The sequence below is a fragment of the Colossoma macropomum genome, unplaced genomic scaffold, assembly GCF_904425465.1.
Source record: "Colossoma macropomum unplaced genomic scaffold, Colossoma_macropomum, whole genome shotgun sequence".
NCBI classification, from domain to species: domain Eukaryota; kingdom Metazoa; phylum Chordata; class Actinopteri; order Characiformes; family Serrasalmidae; genus Colossoma; species Colossoma macropomum.
The window spans coordinates 29,274,039-29,297,955 of record NW_023494792.1 but is presented as its reverse complement, the minus strand read 5'-3'; the positions used below and the strand labels follow the sequence as shown (position 1 = coordinate 29,297,955).

Below are 23,917 nucleotides of genomic sequence, written 5' to 3'. Positions count from 1 at the left end.
CCAATAATTGTGGAACTGACCAACATATTGCAGAATAATGTTTCTGACACTGTTGAAATTTGTGTTGTTACTTAGAAACTTTACTAAGTTGCTCTAAGTTTATTAAGCCCTAATAAACCTTACATTTGATATACTGCATTATGTGCAGCTTTCATAAAACCCAGTTGCTTAGAGTTATGTGAAGGAGCTATTCAAGTTATATTGGGTGAAATGCTGCAATTCCAGTAGGGGTCTGAATCTAAAAATGTTCTTAATGCTATTCTGTAACACTCTGTTGACTTTACTGATGACTGTCATAAACGAAATGAGCAAAGCAGAATAAATTGAAAAACAAAGAGTTTGGTAGTGAAATCCTGAAACCAACATTTATTTTGTTTTTTTCTTCAGTTAAAATACAAAATATTTAGCAATTATAGAGAGTAAACCATTTTACAGCCTTTCATGCTTTTTTCCACGGCGCTTCAACATTGACCAGAATGTTATATATCATATTCTATCATATCTCATCATCAGTCACAAAAACATGTGCCCCAGATTATCTGCACACACACTGGTGTAGCTGTAGTCTTTGAGGAACTGCAATGTTTGCAGCATTGTTTTGTTTTCTCATATCTTTTACGACGAGTGAAAAAGTGCATGAACTGCAAGAGACAGACTGAGGGCAGATGATCACCTGACTCAACCTTCACCAGCTAGATAGACTGGGGAAAGACTGGGCTGAGAGGGCATCTAGCCAGAGGAACCTAAAACAACGTTCACAGCAAAAGGAGTGTTGATTTGCAAAGTGTCAGACATAACACATTATACTAGCCAGCAGCAACCTCCTACACACTAACGTGCAGGTGGAAGTCACACTTTTATGCTGATCAAAGTTAAGTTTTGCTGTACGTTTTCCAATAGCTGAGAAAAAAAGCTGGATAGGGGACACTGGTCCTGTATCAGCACTTAAGAGCAACTCATCAAATCCCATGGGTTTGAAACTCTTGTGGCGTGGATATTTACAAAGCAACGCAATATCTACACATTAAAAAGCAGACGATTCCAAACTAAAAAACTTGATGCAAGTTATGATGAGCTATATCATGAGTTCTAGGGCTCTTCCAAAAAAGGACAAACAAGCCCAAGCAGACCGCTACCATGCATACACGCCCACACACACACACATTTACTTTATACAAACTTCAGTTCCAAAAAAGTTGCGACCGCACGTGAAATGCTAATAAGAATAAAAAGCAGTGATTAGTTAATTCTATTTGACCTGTATTAAATTGAAAACAGTACAAAAACATGATATTTGATGTTTGAGCTTATGAACTTTATTGTTTTTTTGTAAATATACACTCATTCTAAATCTGATGCCTGCAACAAGTTGCAATAAAAGTTAAAACAGGAGCTTGTTTACCACTTTGTTACATCACCTTTCCTTTTAGCAGCACTTAATGAATGTTTGAAGGACTGAAGATACCAATCAGTCTTTTTTGCCATTCTTCTGTTCTACAAATCTTAAGCTGCACAACCGTACAGGGCCTTCAATGTCGTATTTTGTGCTTCATAATGCGCCCTATGTTTTCAGTGGGAGACAGGTCTGTACTGTAGTCGGACCAGTCTAGCATCCACACTCTCTTATTATGCAGCCAAGCTGTTGTAACGTGCAGAATGTTTTTGTTATGTCTTGTTGAAATAAGCATGGCTGTCCTTGAAAAAGATGTCATCTAGAAGGCAGCAAAATGTGTGCATATCTTTCAGTTTAAATGGTGCCTTCACAGATGTGCAAGTTATCTACGCCATGGGCATGAATACACTGTGTCTGTGACAGACACTGGCTTTTGAACTTTACGCTGGTAACAATCAGTGTGATCTGTTTTCTTTTGAACTCTTTCTTTGGAACACTGCCTTCATTACTTCCACAAACAATGTTGACTCTATCACTACACACGTTTTCATAATCTATTAGTCTATGTCAGATGAGCTCCAGTCCAGTGAAGCCAGCACATTTCTGGACATTGTTGACATATGGCTTCGGTTGTGCATAGTACAGTCTTAACCTGCTTAACTTGGATGCAGCAACGAACAGTGTTTACTGACAGCAGTTTGTCAAAGTAAACTCGAGCCAATGCGTTGATATCCATCACAGTATGCAGTACCATCTGAGGTATCGAAGGTCATGGGCGTTCAGTTGTGGATTTCAGCCTTGCCCTTTGTGCACAGAGATTTCTCTGGATTCCTTGAATCTTTTGATAGTATAATGCATTTAGGTAAAAATACCTAATACCTAAATACCTAATACCTAATACCTAAAATCCTTGCAATTGCTTGTTGAAGAATGTTGTTCTTCAACTACTAGATTGCACTGCACTGATGCATCTTTTGGTGAGCCTCAACCCAACCTTGCTCATAAAGGACTAGGCCTTTCCTAAATGCTCCCAAAGCATGATTGCATCACCTGTTTAAGATGTTTTTTGAGCATTTTGACAATGTTGCCAGTCTTAAATTGCCCCCGTCTCAACTTTTTTGGAACATGCTGCAGGGAATAATGATAAAATGAAGATGCATTTACAAAAACAGTGAAGTTGATAAGGTAAGACATTAAATATCTTTTCTTTGCACTGTTTAAGGTCAAAGTGGATTTACAGATCACTGCTTTCTGTTTTTATTTGCATGCTGTTCCAACTTTTCTGGAATTGAGGTCTATTAACATACACACGCACACACTCACATACACAAACATGCACATCTGTACATGCATGTTCACATAAATACACACACAGACACACTCGCACACTCAAACACTCGTGCACACACATTCCAACCACACTTGATGACAGCAGCACTGCGCACTGTGTGTGTTTTGTGAGCTTTCCATTGCACTACGACTCGACAGCTTGCAATACTCATTAACATGCAATAAAAAACATGGTTATGTGTGAAAAGGGTGTTTGTTTTTTTCCTCCTACTCGTTCTCACATACACTGAGATTTCTAACAACAGGTTACTGCAAGCTCCACATTCCTTATTTATTATAACATCCCCCATTTGTCCCCAGTGTGAAGGACCACCTGCTACTGGTCAGTAACTATGGCAGTTTACCTGCGAGAGTAGATTGGCAGTAATTTTAGCTGCTTCTCCGGATAATGTACAGCCCCTCCCTGTGGTGTGAGATGATTCAGTTGGTGCATTCTAGTATCCACCCAGCTCATGTAGCAGTTGTGATTTCAATTTATGGTGGTAGTATAAGAAGAGACTGTATGAGTGAAGGAGGGTGAGACCCTCACATTAGATGAACGGAGGTATGACTGACAGACAGAACTGAGGAAGAGGGAGGAGGTGGGTTGGTGGGATACAAAAATGTATAGGATGTTAGATTTGTTATAAATGCTAAGCTTATTATAGGATTATTTAACTTATTTCTAGACATTTTTTATTTGTTTTAAGTGATTTTAACAAGTCAAATTATCTCACTATATTGGCAGATAATTTTGCTCATTTTGAGAAATATGCTTGAAACAGATACAATTATCTGCCAATATGGTAAGAGAATTTGACTTAATTAAATCACTTAAACAAGTACAAAATCTAGAAATAAGTTAAATAATCCTATAATAAGCTTAAAACAATCTTAAAATGAGAAATATTAGACATATCAACTAGATTTAGATCATTTCACTTGACATGGTACTATTTTTTGCAGTGCAATGATCTTTATCTAACCCGTCGAAAGGCCACTTAACAATTTACGTAAGAGTCGGCAAAAGTGCTGACAGTTCATTTAAATGGGTTTCTCCGCCCTTGCTGCTACTTAAAAAAGCTAGCTAGAGCTCACCCAGTCATAATGACAGATCTGTTAAAATGTCACTAGAAGCTTTTGTAGCTGTTGTGGACAAATTTGTAGGTTCAGAAACACCTTTAAAATGTACCATTCTTTGTCAGAACTGGTGTTTGTTATGATAAGATGCAACTTTGCCAACTAAGCCAGATTTTTCGGCATACCTTGGTTCATGTGCCACCTATAAAGTGACAACCAGCACATGTGCCAGGCGGACACTGTCCGCACCCGGTGACAGAAGATGGATGACATCATCTCGTGTAGCAGGTGTGCGAATCAGATGATTGGGTGGTTAGTCCATGCTGGGCTCTGAAAGCTCCTCCCTTCTCAACCCTAGAGCTATCTGCAAGGCTGTGAGAAAACCTAGTGCTCTGAAGATAGGGACAGGCTGTGGAGGGTGCAGTAGTTGGTGTGTGACCACAGAACACTTCTACCAAGGCACTGAGGAACCGTGCTTAAGACTACATAGAGCACCCAGCTTTTTACCCACCAACACAGAGGGCGTATAACCAGCAGCCACTTAGCAGCTGTGTTATGGACCAATGGGGGCTTTACTCCATAATGTTGAGTGCCAGCAGTGACAGTAATGGTGTGAGATACAACCAACCTTGACGTTTTTCCTTCAGTAGTGCAACAGCAAAAAAGAGAGAGAGTTATCCAATGCAAACTGATGCAACATCTACAAAATGGCAAGTGCAAACAAAAATAACCCTTAAGAGAGCTAAAAAAAAACAGATGTAGTTATGGTCTAAGACAATTCGGGACAGTTTGAGCATTGAAAGCATGTCTGTAGGTGTGTCGAGAGTTTTCTACCCCACTTCTCTGGTATCCAGTCCGTAATCTTTTGCTGCAGCTCTTGCCTGGCACAAAAGACGTCAAATAATAAGAACTTTAACACGGAGTCACATGTTCCACAACAATGTCCACAAAGACATTGGTGCCTTTTAGCGTGAATAATACCGGTTTCAACACTTTTGACGAGGGAACTGAAGAAGGCAGCTGTGATGCGAAGCGTGAGCGTCCACCAGACACTGGTCCAAAGCTTCTCAAACGCTAGCTCACGCTGATCCACTGATTCACGGAGCAGATGGGGTGTGTGGTAGCAATGAGTCCATGCAGTGAGTCCATAGCACGGGCAGGGGGCAGGGGGAGGGGGCGAGATGGCGGGATTCAATGCCTACTGACTGCAAACAGACCCATGTTCAGAAAATAGAATTCTTATATATGTGTATATAATTTCTATATATTCCATATATACGTTTGCAAAAAAGATAATACAGCAGTTATCACATTAAGGTCCTCCTGCATTCGCTCTGACTAGCCGAGGAGACCAGGGCTGGTCTGCTAGTTACGGTACATTCCTCCTGTGTGTATTGCTTTCTCTCCCTACCTCTTTTTCTCTTTCTCTCTCTCTTTCTCTCTCACTCTTGCTCTCTCTCATGGTTATGACTGGGATGCTGTTGTCGGTTTTGTTTGTTGTAGCCATGTGATGTCAGGAGGGTCACAGTGAAGTAGGGACAGTCTGCTCTCCAGATGAAAGAAGTGTGACGAGATTGGGGGCGGGTGTTGGCGGGGGGCAAAGGTCACAAGGGCCCATTACACGAAGGAGTTCATAGCATTGACGGGAGACGGAGCCTCTGAGCTTTCGTTGCCCTCTGCCGTGTCCTTCTCCTTCTTGCCACTGTACTGACCGATGAAGGAGCCGTCCTCATTGAACTGCCCGTCGCCTCCCTCGCCGTAGTCCACCAGGCTGTCATCGCTGTCGTCCTTCTTCACTGTGCCATTGGAAGGTGTCCGGCTGCCCTTCAGGGGCTTGTGGTCCTCCGTGTCACTGAGATGAGGCACAGTAAGCAATACGTTAATAACTTTGAATTAAGATAAGATATTTCACTGTTACAAAGTACATGCATTTCAGTGCATGTGTAGTTTCACTATTCATATGCTTATTTCCCCGATAGGACAGCCGTGCACTCGGGGTTTGGGGACCTCAAAATGCAACTAATAGAACTTTGGAAACTAGTAAAATCATTATTTAAGAAAGTAAACGCAAGACATACAAAAAGGCAGACATACATTAGTCATATATGCAAAATCAAAGAGAGGACTGGGGATTTAAACTGAGGAGAATTAGATGCAGTTAGCAGGTAGCACTTTCCTTCATATGGATTTGTTCTTTTTTAAAATACAAAACAAGGGAGTTTTGGCGTGCAAGACTTGCAGTTTCCCTCTTACCTCTCCAAGGACCTACCCCAAACGTTCCCCCAAATACAAAGAACACATGAGGACTAATAAATAGGATATATTTCTAAAACATAAAACATTCAGTTTCTAATGACCAGTGAATTGAAATAAATCATCCTGCGTCATGGACAACTGACGAATAGTGACACTGCCAATCCCCAACACACAAAACACAGAAATGTGAGATTTAACAAAAGCAATGAGAAAAAAAAGTGAAATCATCTGAATTCTGGTGTATATATCTAATATTTCCATTTAAGCATTATTATGAGATGTTAAACCTATTTCTAGACATTTTTACTTGTTTTAAGTCATTGTGTCCTGTGAAATAATGTTGTGTATCTTGTGAGTTAATGTTGATTGTTTCAAGAATTATTTCTTAAAACAAACTAAATAATAGAATAAATAATAGAATGTGACACTTTAACTAAATGGAGTTATTCAATACACGTAGAAAAGTCTAGAAATAAGTTATAGAATAATCTTTTGATGTTCTCAGTACAATCTAAAAATGAGAAGTATATGTATACATAGACTAGATTTAATATATTTTCATTTGCGAAAATAATCTGTTGCACTGTAAAACTGAGGAGATTCTACTCCTCTCATTCCATGAATAATCTGACTGGATTACAAAAATATAACTCAAAGTAAAACACAGAAATCAGCTTGCACCTCAGTGCCCAATCTCATTCTTAATCTCAGCAGGGTGTTGCATTAATGGGCTTAATAACTTAATAAAAAATATCAGAGGGCAGTTAAAAAGCATTTTCATCAGATCACATCATAGTGAGCTCTGGTTAGGTTTGTTATACACAGAGCACAGACAGGATGGTTCAGGAACAGTCCTGCTTGCCTCAAGTTGTTTGAAAATGGAGTCAAGATGGAAAAGCTTCTGCTCAGAGGAAAATTATTTAAGTCCAAAAACCTGAGAGGGCAAGCAAAAACACATTATGCTTTTACAGCTTTTCTAAATTGTAATGACTACTGGGCTGTGAAGAAAGTTGTGCCTTTACACTGACTTTGTAAAGGATGTGGGTAGGCGGAACTGGTCTGCATCAATGGGCAACTTTGTTTACACAGTTTACAATTCACTCAAAAACCACTCGAACACTATTACCCTTCACACAAAAGCAAGTAGTTAATAATGTTGATGTGCACGCTAAAAATACATCTATGAAACACTATATCTTAATTTATCTCCTATCTCCATTTTGGTCATTTTATTTTTTAACATACTTTCAAAATGCCACTACGCTTTACACTGTGTGAAAATTTCATGATGAATTATGATTATTATTTAACACGGAAAGTTAAGAATGTTAATTCCTTCTCCTGTGAAGTTACTATGTTGGTGATACACTTTATGGCCAAAAGTATGTGGACACCTGACTATCACTTCTATAGGAGCTTGTTGGACATCCCATTCCTAAACCATGATCATTAATATGAAATTGGCCCCCTTTTGCAGATATAAAAGCCTACACTCTACTAGGAAATGTGATTTATCACTCCTGTCTAAAAAGGGCTCATCCTATGACAGTGCCACATTTCAATTCACTGAGCTCTTGAGTAGAACTCAGTGAATGGATGTGGCTAAAACACTCCAACTCAATCATTATGAGGGGCGTCCACATATTTTTGGCCATATAGTGTGGCAGGTTTGACAGCAACAATATATTTCTTTCTCTACTTCTATGATATTGCACTATGGTATTCAGTATACAGTTCATCATGCAACCTAGGGGGTGGCATTTTTGGACAAGTCTCTCCGGTCCTGAGGACCTCCTGCCCTGCACTGTTTAAAATGTAGCTCTTGAAGACAACAAACACCTGATGGACTGGATAAACAGGTGCACCGGAGAAGGGATCATGTGAAACTGAAGAGTAGGGGGTCCCCAGAACTGGTCTTGAGAACCACTGGGCTAGAGGACCTCACTAATGCTCTTGTGTCAGAATGCAATCAAATTCTGATTGCAACTTTCCAACACCTAGTGTAAAGCCTTCACAGAACAGTAGAGGCGGTTAATGCAGCAAAAGGAGTATAAACTCCCTATTAATACCCATGATTTCATTAGACATGCTAGACGAGCAGGTGTCTACAAAACTCTGGACATATAGGGCTAATTTTCCAGACCAAGATTAAGACCAATCCAAGACAAGTAAAAATCCTAATGTTTCACTGGAATTCACCACTGACATTTAGTGACATATTTAGTTTGGCTCAAAATGCCAAATTTCCAAAATCACCAAATTTCTGAATGTATTCAAATCCAGGTTGTGTTTGGTCACAAATGGTGGGCTCTGAACAGCTGTTTTGTATAAAATAATTCAGAAACTATCCAGACACGGTTTAAGTGTGGCTTGTTTGGTCTAATTATAACGTCTCTTTAGTACATACTCATGGATGCTTAACCGTTACTCTTACCTGTATTCTCCAAATGTGCCATCGTCCTCTTTCATAGGCTGGATCTCTGGGTCCTGATGAGCCTCTTCTTTTTCTTTCACTGTGTGCAAAAGAGACCAGTGAATTTATATATATATATATATATATATATATATATATATATATATATATATACATACATACGGAGTATAATTAGGTCCATGGTTGACAACATCAGACATTTTTTACATAATTTTTACATAAAAATAAAGGAATAGTGAGAAACATTAGATTCAGTTTTTCTCTTACCCCAAATCCTCTACTTACCCCAAAAAATGCCAAGATATTTTTGCTTAAGTTTGCTTCTTTATTGTCTTTAGCACTATTTAGACCAATTCAGGGAAAATATCCCATTTTTCCGACGAATATTACGATTGAGATTTAAATGCAATTATTTTTTATGAATTAAGCTTCAGGATTTTAATTTTCCAAGAAGAGAGGCACATTCATTTTTTTTAAGCCTGAGGCTTAAACACTGCATATAGTGTGCCAGACTACAAGTTCTGCCAGCGGAAACTTGTGAAAATGGCTATTTCACAAATACCAATATTCAGTGAAAGAATGAATTCAACAGTGCGTTGTGTAATACAGTTGCATGCAAAAGTTGAAACACTCTCGCCTAAATGACGTTTTGCTGATAACATCCTCTACAGTAAACAGATTTAAATATGCCATTTTTTCTGCTAATTTTCCTGCACAATTTCTATTTATTTGAATATTTTTTTGGAAAAACCCAATATATTAAATTCAGTAATTAAACAGTAGTTTTGGGGAGCCCAAACTTTTACCTATGGCTATATCATTTTTGAGCAACAGTTTCCTTTATGCCTATAAACACTCACACACACACACACACACACACACACACACACACACACACACACACACACAGACAGACACACACACACACACACACTCTCACCAGGATATTTGCCCCCTTTGTTCCTCTTGATGAAGCAGACGATGAGGAGGACCAGGATCAACAGAGCGATGGCACACATTAGACCGATGAACCAACCTTGAGTAGCTATATCAACCTGCCTGCTGGTCATAGCTGCACATACACACACAAAGATAGAGAACACAGCAGTTAAAACACCCTCAGTAACTTAGTTCTCTATTTTGCAGTCCACATACACACAAAACTCCAAATGAGGTTAAGCATGTGCAGAATCGCTACACATACACATGCCACTGTGTGTACTGAAACACTGAAGATCATAAGTAGTGTATAAACCTGCAAAGAGAATATGACCAGTGAGCACCACGTCACCACAAAAAAGAAAGAAAAACTGAGACGAGCAGTACACTGCTATGACATGGATGAATTTCTCTCTATTAATAACATGTGCAGTAAAGACACAAAAACAAAAAGACACAAAAATAACAGCAATAAAACAAATACAGAAAACTGCATGCCATGCCTCTACTTTTCAATTATGGTCCCTGGCCCTCCAGCATGCTTCTGGGTCATGATATTCTAGTGGAGTGGTTCTCAATTCTGGTCCTGAAGTACTACTAACCCTCACATTATAGAGTTTTTCCTGTTCATAACACACCTGATCTTACCAAAGAACTAATAAACAAGCCCTTCCTGAAGTGAACTGGGTGAAAACTCTACAATGTGCATTACAGTACTCCAGGACCAGGACTGGGGACCACTGTTCTAGTCTAATCTACAGGTGAACTACAGAAGATCTCATAGATGTCGACTGGACGGAGTCCCATGGACCACATCAATGTGGAACATTTTCTGCATTCGTGCTGCCTCACCTGGAACCGCAATCAGCAGTTCCTCTGTGCGTTGGACCGTTGCATCTGTGTGGTCATCGGCCACCACGCGAACCTTATAGGTCATGCCCGCCTTTAGACTCTTTAACTGATATGTCCGGGAGCCATTTACAGCCTCCCTTTTCCAGCCTTCTTTACCTGGGAAGAGGTGGGCAGGTGGACGTAGGGAGGTTATGATGATTTGAATCATGCAAATATTAAGAGTGATAGTGTCAGATTTGACCTTTTACATTTGTCTGTGCTTTTGTCCATTTTTATAGATAGAGTATGTCTGAAACTACATAAGCAAGCCAGTTTGACATAACTTAATAACTCACAGTCTGCTAAGTTTGGGGGAAATTACAATACTGTGCAAACGTTTCACTTAATTTCCAGTCAAAATGGCCATTAAATGTTATTCAGAAAAAAAAAAAACAACAGAATATCCCACAAAAGTCCCAACAACTAAATATAATATTATTTGTTATTTAGTGTGTTCACTCTTTGCCTTTATTACAGCTTCCATTCTTTTCAGGAGACTTGCTTTCAGCTTATTACAGAAATCTGCAGGGATATTTTTTACACCTGCAAAGTTCAGTCTTAGAAGTTGGTTGCATTTTCTGCTTCTCACCATTCAACTAATCCCAAACACATTCAGTGATGTTGAGGTCTGGGCTCTGGGGTGGTCAGTCCATTGTTTTGTGAGAAATAACTGCTTTTTTAGTGTTTAAAGTTTGTTAAAATGTTTTCTTTTGTCTGTTTTCTTTTTTGAGTAATGGCTTCTTTACAGCTTCACATCCATTCAGACTCATAGTGTTGAGTTGTCTTCTCACAGTGGAAGGATGGACAGAAGCACCTGTGGATTTTTTCAGATCTGAATCAAGAGTAGAGCTTGATTGTCTCCTCTCTCTCAAAGATGAAAGCTTTAAGTACTGTTTATCAGAAGGAACAGTGTTGGTGGTTTACGAGATCTTGCACAGTTGTTATGAGTCCCATTTTCTCTGTATCGTTTTTTTTTTTAATTTTTACCCAATTTTCCCCCAATTTAGTCGTCTCCAATTCCACCGAGTAGTTAGGACTCAATCACACGATATTATCAACACTGGGAGGGTGAAGGCTAACACAGGCTTCCTCCGAGACCTGTGAAGCGCCGCCACATCTTTTCGAACTGCCGCTCATGCAACGTCATTGGACAGCCGAACGCGCTCGGAGGAAAGCGCCAACTGCCAGATCTGTTACGTCAGCTAACAGACGCCTGCGCCGACTAGCATCGCATTGAGTGATGGGGGGAGAAGGAGGGGCCATCCTACCCACCCAGAGAGCGAGGCCAATTGTGCTCTCTAGGACTCCCGGCCACGGATGGCTGTAGCATCAGCAGGAATCAAACTTGCGATCTCCTGTTGATAGGGTCAACGCTTGGATGGTTGCGTCACACGGGAGCCCCCTTCTCTATATCTTCTAATCACTTTTTTTTCCACTTGTTTTTCTTTGACTTGTCCGTTTTGAACGCAAGTGGATTATTATATCTAATCTTCTCAGTATTACTACTACAAAAAATAAATAACTTGTAAATAATCGTCATTCTGACTGAAATCAATTACATGACTTTTGCACAGTGCTGTAGGTAAAGCTGATTTCTCTCCAAACTATTACTTTAACAAAGGACCTCCAAACAAAGTGTTGCCAGTAAGTTTTTAAACATTGGGATGGACTCTAGGTGGCTTATAGAACAGCTCTAGAAATATGCACGTGTTGAAGAAGCTGATTCATGTTTTTTTTTTTCTATATTCATTAAAAGGCATTAAAAGACTAAGCACTAATAACCACAAGTGAAGTGGCTATTCTGATCCGAAGTAATATGGTGTCATATGACGTCTGCTAATCTCAGAATGCAGGGGAATGACCAGAAACAAGGCATAGCTTACTGTTCTCTAACATATATTCCACATATACATTGTTTTCGTCGCCCGTGTATTCCCAGTTTAGTATGGCGTGGTCTTCCTCCAGGGAAAAGTTGACACTCCCGAACACTGGGCCTACTGGACGCGCTGCCCACAACATAGACACACACACACAGGAAGAGGGCTAAAGATTACTGTGGAACAACCAAGGAAAATGAAGAGATGTTTTGTGCTCAGACACACATCAGAGTCTGTCTAAACCCGTCCCACAAGAACATTCTGTACAGGACAGAATCCAGACAGTTAGGACTTGCACAATGCTTTTTTATCATTCAGTTTGTTACTCTGTTGTACAGTATCTTGCATCTGTGCAAAATGAATAGTCAAAAACTATTTCACACTCACAGACACACAAAATCACACTCATATACACAGATAGTTCTGTGGAAAGGGGGTGAGAGAGGTGGCTGTTTTATACCCTTGTAAAATGGGGGCTGCACAGACTGTGTGACAGGGGAGATTGGATGTGAAGGGGATTCTGTGCCTGAAAGAACATGGAGAAGAGTGAGACGCACAACATCATAACATCATACAATACTGAGACAGTGACAGACAGAAAGAGAGAGGGAGAGAGAGAGAGGGGGGAGAGAGAGAGTCACGCAGTTCAAGAAGTTATGCATGCAGCATCATGCAAGTTGCTAGTGTGGGATGGATCAGTTATGATGAGTAGGATAGCAAGAGGAGTAAAAAAAAGCAAAGGAAGAGAGAGAGACAGAGAGAGAGAGAGAGAGCAGAGAGAAAGGTACTGGAGCATTCATCTTATTTCATAAAGGAATACTCCAGTGTTTTTCAGTCTAAACTCTATTTCATCCTATTAAGAATAATAACAGAAGCCAGTGGACAGATGCTGAATTCCATCAGTTAACGATTGTAATACCATATAAGCATATAATCAGGGGTGCGGTGTGATTGTGCCAACAGGGAGGGTGGTGCCATTATTCATCACTCTAACACAGCGGCCAAGTCTAACATCAGACTCTGTGGTCTTGTCCTGTTCACACAATGCCACTGATACTCTTCTGATACTGATACTGAAGTTCCACTCTTCCACAGCAGATCTACTGCTTCTTTGTCTGTGGTCATCCACAATCTAGATGAAGAAATCAAACACTATAGGATACAATGCTCACCAAAACTGGTCTATGTCCAATGTAAACATACATTTTGTCCACCGAACATTTAATATTTAACATAAGTTCTCTCAAAAAGATATAAAATTAAATGTATTGACTAGCTATGTTGCATTAACCATGTTAACTAAACCTGGCACCTAACAATAGAAAATGTGGCAAACAGTTTTAAAGCAGTGTTAATTTTGTCTAGCTACGGCTACCGGATAGGCTAAGGGAGTCTTCTCCAGCGCTCTGAGTCAGTATTTTTCTGTGCTCCTGGCTCCTAACGGCAGTGCACCGAATCTGATGGAGAGTTTGGAATCCAAAGCACAAACAGGGACCACGACCACAGTTTCTAGCTGTTGTTTGCAAATGCAGACCACGCCTTGGCAAATGAGAGACGGGGATTAAACATCAAACACAGTCAGGTCCATATGTATTTGGACAGTGACACATTTTTTTATTTTTCCACTGCACACCACCACAATGGATTTGAAATGAAGCAGTCAAGATGTGATTGAAGTGCTGATGTTCAGCTTTAATTTAAAGGGGTTTAACACAAATATGCATTAACTGTTTAGGAATGACAGCCATTTTTACACAGTCCCTCCATTTTCACAGGCTCAAAAGTAATTGAACAACTGACTGAAAAGCAGTTTCATGCCAAGTGTGGCCTTCCTCATTATTTCATTTCAGATTAAGGAGAAAATGTCAGGAGTTATTTCCAAGTGCTAAATATACATTTGGTAGCTGTTCATGGGCCTAGAGAGGTGCCGATACAGGTGAAGGGGGCCATTATCAGGCTGAAAAAGCTAAATAAACCTACAGAGAGACAGCTGAAAGTGGCCAAATCAACAATTTGGTGCATTCTTTAAAAGAAAGAATGCCTTGGTGAGCTCAGCAACACCAAAAGACCTGGAAGACCAAGGAAAACAACTAAAGTGATGAAGAAAAAACCCTTTTGAATGCAGAAGCAATACAGTAATGAAGCACTTTCAGTCATGGTTAAGGTTGTATGTGATGTATGATCACTGATGAGGCAGAGCATATGAAAACTTTTGTAATGTATCACCACAAATTCTCCCCTCTGGAAAACTAGTTTTCAGTCTCTGAATAAATGATTGTACTGATTTACAGCTCACTTTAAGCAATGTTTGCTGACAGAATTCAGCATCTCTCCACTGGGTTCTATTATTAGTGTATTTCAAGTCAAAATATTGTCTGTAGTAAACAACTGTATGCTACAGATGTGGCAGACAGAGGTTTTTTGAAAAAATGCAGGAATATTCCTTTAAGGACATCAGGCCAGCAAACAAACTATAATATATATCTGAACCCTAAGCTTGATGATCAACATATTTCAGAGCTGCACCCTAATGAAAGCAGTGGGATGGAACTTTGACCCTGTCAGTGATACTCCTCCATGACAAGTATGGAGCAGATCTGTGGAAGGTGTTTTGCTCAGGGAGGTTCATGCGTGTGTGTCTACGTCTTCATGGTGCTAGTGGACAGTGGGCCAAGGCCTGGGCAACATGCATGCCTGATTTCAGGAGTTACCTTTACCCGCCTCTACTGCGGGCTGCCGTATTAACGCTTCACAAAAGAGACAGGAGAGAAGAGAGACACACAGAGCGACTGTAAGCACCAGGCAAGTACCACCATATGACAGAGAGGTTCTAGATAACTGTGTAGGTAAAGCTAGTGGAGGGAGATCCAGTCAAGCACAGTGCTGGTTTTATCACAAGAAACCAAATTCTGAAATGTTTGACATTAATCTGGTAAAGGTCATGTAATACCTGTTAATCTCAGGATATGGGCACAATAGGCCCAAAAGCTGGGCAAAAGATAACACAGGGAGAAAATAAATAGGACTGTGACACAAAAGTTAAGGTTATTAGAGCACAGATGGAATGACAGATACTCTACTGGACCACACATTCCCAAAATGAACAAGGCAAGTAAAGTAAATCATGTTGTGGCTCTTCTGCTTTCAAATTTTGTGTGTTGTTAGGTGAAACTCTTTCAAAGAAAAGAACTATCAGGATCAGGGGCTACCTTACTGTAACAAAATACAGCAAAAGGCAAAGGGTGTGTTTTGTTAGGGAACTGTACCAAAGATGCTGAAGAACATCAATGCCTCATACAGAAGTTCACCGAGAAGAAAATGACATCCTTCAGTTCCACAGGTTTTTTCAAAATTTCTGCACAGCTCATTATTGAGATGTTAAGTCATTCAACTTTATGTGAAATGGTGCATTGTAGAGAAACTTCCCAACAACCTAAGATCAATAAAACCAACATATATATGCATTTTCTTTGCTGAGAAAAAAACAGCACAGACCTGCATGAACTATGCTGGTGTAGAATTGGTTTAGCTAGAAACATCAGCATCCAAAACACAATATATAGTCACTCTCCAAAAACTGTCCTTAACAGTGTGTGAAAATTTCATAGTGATTGGACCAACAGAAATGAACTGCTTGGTCAAATCTCTTTACATTAACTTACACTGAAAGTAAAGAACGTTTTACCCTCCTGTAAAGTCACCATTTTAAAAATACTTGTTTTTCTGTGGACAGTGACAATACGCTGGTTTTGCTGGTGATCAGCATAGCAACTTCCATTGCTGCTGACAATCATACCAGTGTCTAAAACACAACATATGCTGGATTTGTTGGTGAGCTGATCATGCTGGCTTTTCTAGCAGGATTATTTACTATCCAAAATGATCAGTGAACCTACACATGTCTTATGAGTTTTTATATATAATATTGGTAATAGTAAAATACTGGTAAATCTGAGAAAAGTATTATTTTGCCTTACAAGGCTCTGCAAGTACTTCTCTGTCATGCAGCTACATGTAGGTTAATTCCGATAAGGAAAGATTTGGAAGCATTAAAGGCTTCAGATGTCTGATTCCAGTCATCACTGCACTGAACAATTCTGAATTGGTAATCATTTCACATCAAATCATTCTGAATGACTTTGTACATCTTAGCCATTCAAATTTAGAGAGGACGGTCTGGCAGCATTGCTGCTACTTTAAGAACCCTGCTAACTCACAAACTGGCTTTCTGAAATCCAAGTTCCAAATCTAGATGGCTAGTTCCAGTCAAGGCTTTAGAAAAGGTGGATGTTGAAATAAATTCCATTCTGGTCTATCATGCATGAAGTAACGGCTGCTTTCTACAATAGTTTTCTAAAAAAGTGTAATTGATTTAGAAGAGTGTCACCTCACAGCTGAGCCTCACCTTCATCCATGATTGTGATCGCAGTTGTCACAATAGGCCCTGAGCCCTTGATTGTCATGGCATTAAGGTAGAACTTGTAGCGCGTGCTGTACTTGAGATTTTCAAGAACGACACTGGTCTCGTTAGCCAGAAGGGTCATCTCTTTCAGCTCCTCTGTGCTATTAACTGAGAAGGAACAGAAAAGGAGGAAAAGAAATACAAACACAGTGTGGCAGCAGAAATACACAATGTAAAGACCATTATGCCCAATTTGCTATTCAACCATTTATCACTCAAATACGATTTAAAATTGAAACAGTCCTCCTCAGTTAGAAAACTGCACCATCTGAAACATTGTTTAAACTATAAAATTGATTTCAGAGTTGCTGTTCTCAAACTTAAGACTTACTGGGCTGGTATTTGAGAATGTAGCCAGTGAGGCGACCGTTATCATCCATAGGAGGGCCCCACTCCACTGTGAACGATTCCAAATTTGGATTTGTGATTCTGAGGAAAGTCGGAGGTCCAGGAACTTTCCACGACAACACAAAGAAATAAAAAAGTGAAATTCAATTTAATGATTATGTAATTATGTAATTTGTTGAATAAATATATGAAGATAGCATTATTTAAAAATTGCCTGGCAAAGTAAACACATGATGAAAATCAATAAGCTTCATGAGGATCAGTTTGGTCCTAATTTATTTTGGTCTTAATCTACAGCTTGTCTAAAAATGCTCCAATTAACAAAATGTCTGGTGAAATTCAGTTGATTGCCAACAGAATCAGTAGGATTAGGATTAGGTTTGAAGGAATAGTTTGGCAAAAACTTAAATTTACACAACTGTGTAAACTAACCCAGATGTAGTCAACCAGACATGTTTGGTGTTCAAATTGTGCTTCTATAGTTAAGCGCTCAAGCTACGCAGCTAGCATTGCTAATAAACACTAGAGTCTAAATCGTTTCTGTAAATTCACGTCCAAAATCTTCCCTCAACCTACTCAAACCACATCCAGGTCTTCACTAAGGTGTTGTTTAGGACACAGTATGACTAAATAGACACTGTAAGTTGTCTAAAGATCTGTTGTCTAAAATGTCTTCCCACTATTTTTTTAATATTACACTTAAGGATTAAGGTAGAGGTTAGGGGTTAGAGAAAGTGTTTGGTTTAGGCTCGGGGAAAGTTAAGTTGATATTTTGTTGAACGCCAGTTAAATGACATTATTAAAATAAAGTTCTAGCAGTTTTCTATCGCTGAGTTAGCAAACCCTTCCAAACCGTACCTCCCTCAGGTGTCTCGAATTTTTGGTCTGTACTGGGAGGTCCATCACCCTTCCCATTGAAGGCCCTGACATTGATGCTGTACTGGCTGTAGGGGTGCAGGTCAGGGAGGTGGCCCTCTGTCTCATTCCCACTGAAAATGAGCTTCTGAGGCTCTTCTGGCTTGGATTCCTCCTTCTGCAAACTCTTCTCCTTCCAGTAGTACACCTACCACACACCAAACACACAATACAGTCATCTCTACAGTCATATGCAAGCTTAAACATCCTCAGTCAAATTACATGTTTGGTTGGTTTTTTAAGTGCAAATCTGCAGGTTTGCCTTCATCTTATCATGGTAATATGAGGGGAGACTTTGAGTAACGGAGGGGAAAGAACTCTGAGAATTTTTGCTGAAGTTCTGGACAGTTTCTGCTTGAAGCAAGCAAGCCTACACATCCTCTACTGTGCTGAAAATCAACAAAACATGTCATTTTACCAGGGGCGCCCAAATTGTTGTATATAACTGTTTATATATATTTATCAACCCCTTAACATTCATAGACCTGCTGTATTTCACTCCTAGGAAATTTTGTGTGAGTGAATAATAAGCCTCAGGATGCGGGTCTTTAAGGTTAAAGGTACAGTGTGTAGTATTTAGTGGCATCTAGCGGTGAGGTTGCAGACTGCAACTAACTAAATACCCCTCCATCACTTTTTCCTTTCCATGTGTGTCAGGTTTTCTTCTTCATGTTTTCACTTCCTTGATGATGGGGATTCACCCTCCCTTGCTTTTTCTTGTGCTAAGTAATGATAAGTATGATCCTCCATTTGTCAAAATTTGGGTTCTCAAACTTCTCACAACACAGAATGCTTAGCCAGCAGCAGCAGCTACCACTGATTCTTCTTCTTTCTATATCTTCCAACTAGTGCTATAGCACTACCACATTCAAGTTGCTGCTTCAAGGTAAAAATGCGAAAACTTGCTCCCTTTGTAAATGTGAAGAGATCATTCTAAGCTAACAAAAACACAATGATTCATAGTTACAGGTGATTGTACACTAATGAAAACAAGGGTTTTATATACTATATTGCATTTCTGCTAATAGATCCCTCTAAATCTTACACACTGCACCTTTAAATCTGCAACAACAGCATACTGTATAACATTCAACACATCCCAAAGATCCCAAAACTGTATAGCAACTGTTTGAATCTCCCGTCTCACTCCATGGCGTACCTTGTATCCCAACATTTTCCCTTTGACTGTAGAAGGAGGAATGGGCTCCCAGTGAACCTCAGCCAGTGTGCTGTTCTGCACAAGCACCTTCACACTCTCTGGAGCCATTGTTGGCCCTGAAAGACCAAGAAAGAACATATAAATGCCTTGTTTAGCTCTGAGTAATGTAATCAATCAGATGTTGTATATTAAACTAAAGGGCTGTTATTTAACTTCGGCCATACTATACGGCTTAATAAAGCTGAAACTCTTTCAAAAAAGAGTCTTCACTAAGAAATCAATGGAAATCAATCACTGACCATGTCCATTTTGCACTTAAACTGTCTGTAATATCTGAAATATTCAAAAACAGATTTAGCACTTAAGAGGGCCATTTGTCACGTAGAAATGCACAGCTGACTCACGGTCTTCTCCTGAGTATCCAAGCACCACTTCCGGTTTGGGGCCGGACCCATAATCATTAATGGCCTGCACCATCACCTCATATGGGACAAAGGTGGGCGTCCCTGTCACTACATACTCCGAGACGTTAGCCACAATGATGGACGTCCAGTCTTCATCTGTATCTTTCTGTTTCCAGCTCACCTTATACTGAAGCCCAGGGCCGTTAGACTGCAGCCCTGTCATCTCCTGTTATTCAAACACAGAGACATCAGTCCGGTTTTACTGACGCCAAAAAGACACATCTGACTCAATGCACTTATGAATTTAGTGTTTTCAGCATAATAATCTTACATTCCAAGATATCACCATGTTGTCTGGTTCAGTTCCGGTCCCTTCAACATCAGAAGGATTTTTATCAGGTGCTGAGGATCAGAAGAGAGTCACTTTAAAAACCTTCAAAAATACTACCAGTGATGTATTAATGGCATTTTAATTAATAAAAGACTAACACATTGTTTTTTAATATCTTTAATCCATTCCCTAGTTTCACCAGCAGCTCAGCTGCTCACGCACTGTACATTACGATATGTGACTGTAGACCTCTCGCTGAAGCATAGCTTTTAAACGGCCTCTAAAGCAAATACCTTCAGCATACTATGCTCAACAGTGCTCACGGGAGAACGTGGATAAATCAACGCGCAGCAAACTAACAAACTCGTATCAATTTGGAAAGCTCCAGTTCCCTTTCAGAGCTTCCATTGTAACAATCACAAATGAGCTGGAATCATTAACTGTAAATATGATATAGAATTGTATGGAAAATTCTGGTCAAATGTTATGTTTTCATTTAAGTTTTCATCTAAGTTTCTCTTAGTTTAATACACCCTCTGCAGAAAACAAACTTTACCATATTTGAAAAAATAAAACATAAAATACAAACTTTTTCACAGGCTCCATTTTAGGTTTCTCTGAATAGATAAAATAAAGCAAACAAACAGTAATTATGCATTAAAATGTGCAGAATGTGTTCTCTGTAGAGGATGTGTGAACTTATTTTTACTTAGAAAATCAACAAAACGTGTCATTAGACCAGGGTCATCCAAACTATGGCATATGAATGTACATGGTATATAAGTAAGCAGTAAAGCATAAGAAAGTAATAAAGAAAGTATAAGAAAATAAAAACTTTCTGATTCTAAATTTTTTTCTACTCATATATAGCTACAACATAATGCACCACTTTTTAAATGGAAAAAGTTTCATCTTTTATCTTTCAGAAATTAATTGTGATAAACAAAAATGAATGTTATTAATTAGCAATAATCATCTGTATCATTTGACAGACTTTGTACTGTCACAACTCGCATCTCTTCAATGCATGGACTTTCACGTGCTGTGATTTATTTGTAAGTCCTGTTTGTATCAGTGATCTACTTGCCATGACCTCAGTGATCCATACACGAGGCCAAAGCCCTAAATGTGTACATATCAATATCCTTTACAGCTGCTTTTTGTTGAAATTAAAAGTAGCAGCATTACTGAGTCAGGAGAAATAAAACACATAATAAAATATGCTTTGCGTGTGCTGCTGCAAGTCACCCTGTAAAGCCTGAAATAATCATTTAAAACAGTTTGCTCCATCTGTCAGTCTAAGAATAAGTGGACTTACAACACTGTTATTAATTTTATCAGCTGCATCAGGCCCATTCAAACAGGCTCCCCCAGATTTCCTTTTATACATTTTCAAATTTAAATACTATTTATACTTTGGCTTTCCTGAAAACTTGATGGCTATTATTTACTGAGAAATGTGCATCCATAGTGCCCAGTATGCCCAGCTTTCGTGACCAGATGAATAGTTCCACTTCATCCACTCACTGAAGCTGTAAATAATAAGTATCTATGACGCAAGGGGGAGACGGGGCCCTTGCATAATTTGAGGGCCCTACGCAACATGCGTAGTGAATGTGTAGGGCTAACCCTACATTCTCTCTACATTCTCCAACTCCCCAAATCTTTCACAGTGCAGCTCTAACAAACAGGGCTGAGTATTTAAAAAGAGATCTGTGGTGTCACTTACAGGCAGGGTTGGTGCGATACTGGCTGGAAGGGATGCTAGGTTCACTCAGGCCCACGTCGTTGCGTGCCAACACCCTGAAGGAGTAGTACACATATGGGGAGAGATCCAGGTGAGCTGTGGTGCTCGTACCTGGTACCTCGGTCATATTATTCCACACATCTGGCTCATGGAGAGAGTCCTCGTACTGGATTAGAAACACTGGAGAGACACAGAATGCATTTAGCAAAGTCATTTGGTTTGATATGATTACACTTTTTTCACATTCTTTTCACTCTAATCCTTTCAATGCTTGAAAAATGTCATGTTTTACAAAGGAAAATTATTTCAAAGAACAATGAAAAAGGCAGAAATTTGCCAGATATTAAAGGTCTTTGAGAAAGCTCTTGCTGCACTCACACTGAATAGGGCTGTTATGTTCGTCTCCGGGGGTCCAGGTCAGCTGCACACTTCGCTCCCGCTGGTCTGTCAGCTCCAGGTCTCTGGGTGGGTCTGGACGCTCTGGAAGATCATGCATCATTATCATCATTATTACCAATCACCAACCAATGGCAGTCAAGAGCATCACAATCAAGATGACTGACATGCAAGTTTCTGAATAAAAGCACAAATAAAAGGAAGTGTAATAAATGAATGGCCCACGTATGACTTACCAACCAAAAAAAAAAATCATACATCACTTCACAAAAGAAAATTAAGGATTTAGGAATTCTATTAAAGAAATGGCCCATGTTTTAACCCACTTTTTGCACCATGGAGTGAACTAGGACATTATGGCAAAAAAACAAAAAATGAACAAAAAAATGAATGAATGATAAGAGTGAGTTGGGGGTTTGAGGGAGCTAAAGTCACATGCTTTACCGTAGATTATAGGTGGAGTTGGAGTGGCTTCTGCCCAGGGAAAAGCAGAAGGAGGAGAGTTCATTTTTAGTGTCACAAGTGCACTCTAAAATTAGCTCTTATTTCAGTAGTTACACACTTCATCAGGGATACTTTGTAAGTTTTTGTTTAAGACAAATTGTTTCAACAGCATGATACATGTCAAGCATAACAGGCTAATGCAAGGTTGCCCAATCCTGTTCCTTCAGATCTACCTGGATATCTGTGTAGTGAAGAGAACTGCCACTCAAAAATGTCTTCTGAGTTTGTCAGACGTAAGAAGGCGTTCCCAAGCCCAGTCCAAAATGAATGAGTTTCTATGGAACTTTTGTGCAAAATCACAGTTTGTAAATCTAGAGAACTGCACTAACTTTCTGAACACAGAACAGCATAACATATTTTAACACTACTGTTATATTTTCAGCCTTTCACCCAATGACAGCTGGGATAGGCTCCAGCACCCCACCGCGACCCAGAAGGATAAGCGGTTTAGATGATGTATGTATGTATGTATGTATGTATGTATGTTATATTTTCAAGTGTTTTTAAAGTCCAGTTATAGGACTTTCTTACAGGGACTCATGTACGTTTATGACGTCAGTGAGCACAAACTGCATCAGCGACCAATTAGCTGCAGTAATGCTAGCGTCCTACTGCCTAAATCCTGTTTGCTGTAGAAAAATGGAAATATGCTGGTAAAGTCTGTGATTTTTTAGTGAAATACTTCTTTCAACTTTCAAAATTAAAGGATGTTCAGTAGTAATCAGCACAAATGCTTCAGAAGAAGTTTTCATTTTCAGTCATTCAGTTCCACTCAGCCCCGTTCATTGAGCACCCGCTTATGGAGACCTTTTAAGCATTTTGCAGTCATGTTCTTGAATAATGGGAGAAACAAGAAGCGACCACGCTCCCCTTAAGCTGGCTCTGGATCTTCACCTTTCACCCTGGAGAGTTCTGATCCAACGCTCCTGAAGTCCTTCATAACCTGGATCAGGTGTTTTGGATTAGGGTTGGAGCTAAACTCTGTAGGATGGTAGATCTCCAGGACCAGGTTAAGGCACCCCTGTGCTAATGTATATGAAGACAGTTGGATTGCCCTGATCTATATGGAAGCTTTGCTGATTCAAAACCTAAAATCTGAACTACCAATCTGAAGAGAAGTCAGTGAAATGTTAAAGGTCAGCATTAAATTAGCCAGCATTAAAGCTAATTACTAAAGCTAGACATGTGCCCTGGGGACTGTCTCACAAAGCAAGTTTAACTTAGTCAGAGTTCCTGAGTAAGCTTAAGCTTCAATAAACCTAACAAATGCAGCCGTGTTTAACTTGCTTTATGATGGTGGTTAATAACTCTCTGTCTCTATTAGGTGCAGATACTAAAGTTGTGAATCTATGTGTGATTAATCTATTAATCATGCCTCAATGACAAAGAATTCAAATCTTACTACATAAATACGTTGAAAGAATGCATAATGATAAAAAGCAATGTTGTTGC

At 39.5% G+C, this 23,917-nt stretch overlaps 1 protein-coding gene across 5 annotated transcripts in view; it reads right to left on the bottom strand.

Annotated features, from left to right (window-relative positions):
* Positions 1–3,537: 3,537 nt before the first annotated feature.
* Positions 3,538–23,917, bottom strand: part of nrcama (neuronal cell adhesion molecule a) — a 98,830-nt gene continuing 78,450 nt past the window's right edge. For 2 of the 5 annotated variants that reach the window (XM_036576803.1, XM_036576806.1), the window contains 12 exons: positions 22,406–22,435; positions 21,944–22,045; positions 21,548–21,745; positions 19,819–19,889; positions 19,488–19,713; positions 19,084–19,199; positions 17,868–18,072; positions 16,993–17,115; positions 16,605–16,769; positions 9,433–9,564; positions 8,493–8,571; positions 3,538–5,654 (listed from right to left, as the gene is read on the bottom strand). In XM_036576803.1, coding sequence (XP_036432696.1) covers positions 5,420–5,654; positions 8,493–8,571; positions 9,433–9,564; positions 16,605–16,769; positions 16,993–17,115; positions 17,868–18,072; positions 19,084–19,199; positions 19,488–19,713; positions 19,819–19,889; positions 21,548–21,745; positions 21,944–22,045; positions 22,406–22,435 — 1,682 coding nt within the window. In that variant the 3' untranslated portion in view covers positions 3,538–5,419. Of the gene's footprint in view, positions 5,655–8,492; positions 8,572–9,432; positions 9,565–10,283; positions 10,440–12,205; positions 12,329–12,659; positions 12,726–14,910; positions 14,947–16,604; positions 16,770–16,992; positions 17,116–17,867; positions 18,073–19,083; positions 19,200–19,487; positions 19,714–19,818; positions 19,890–21,547; positions 21,746–21,943; positions 22,046–22,405; positions 22,436–23,917 lie in introns of all 5 variants that reach the window. The other 3 variants (XM_036576804.1, XM_036576805.1, XM_036576802.1) reach the window with 2 other exon arrangements.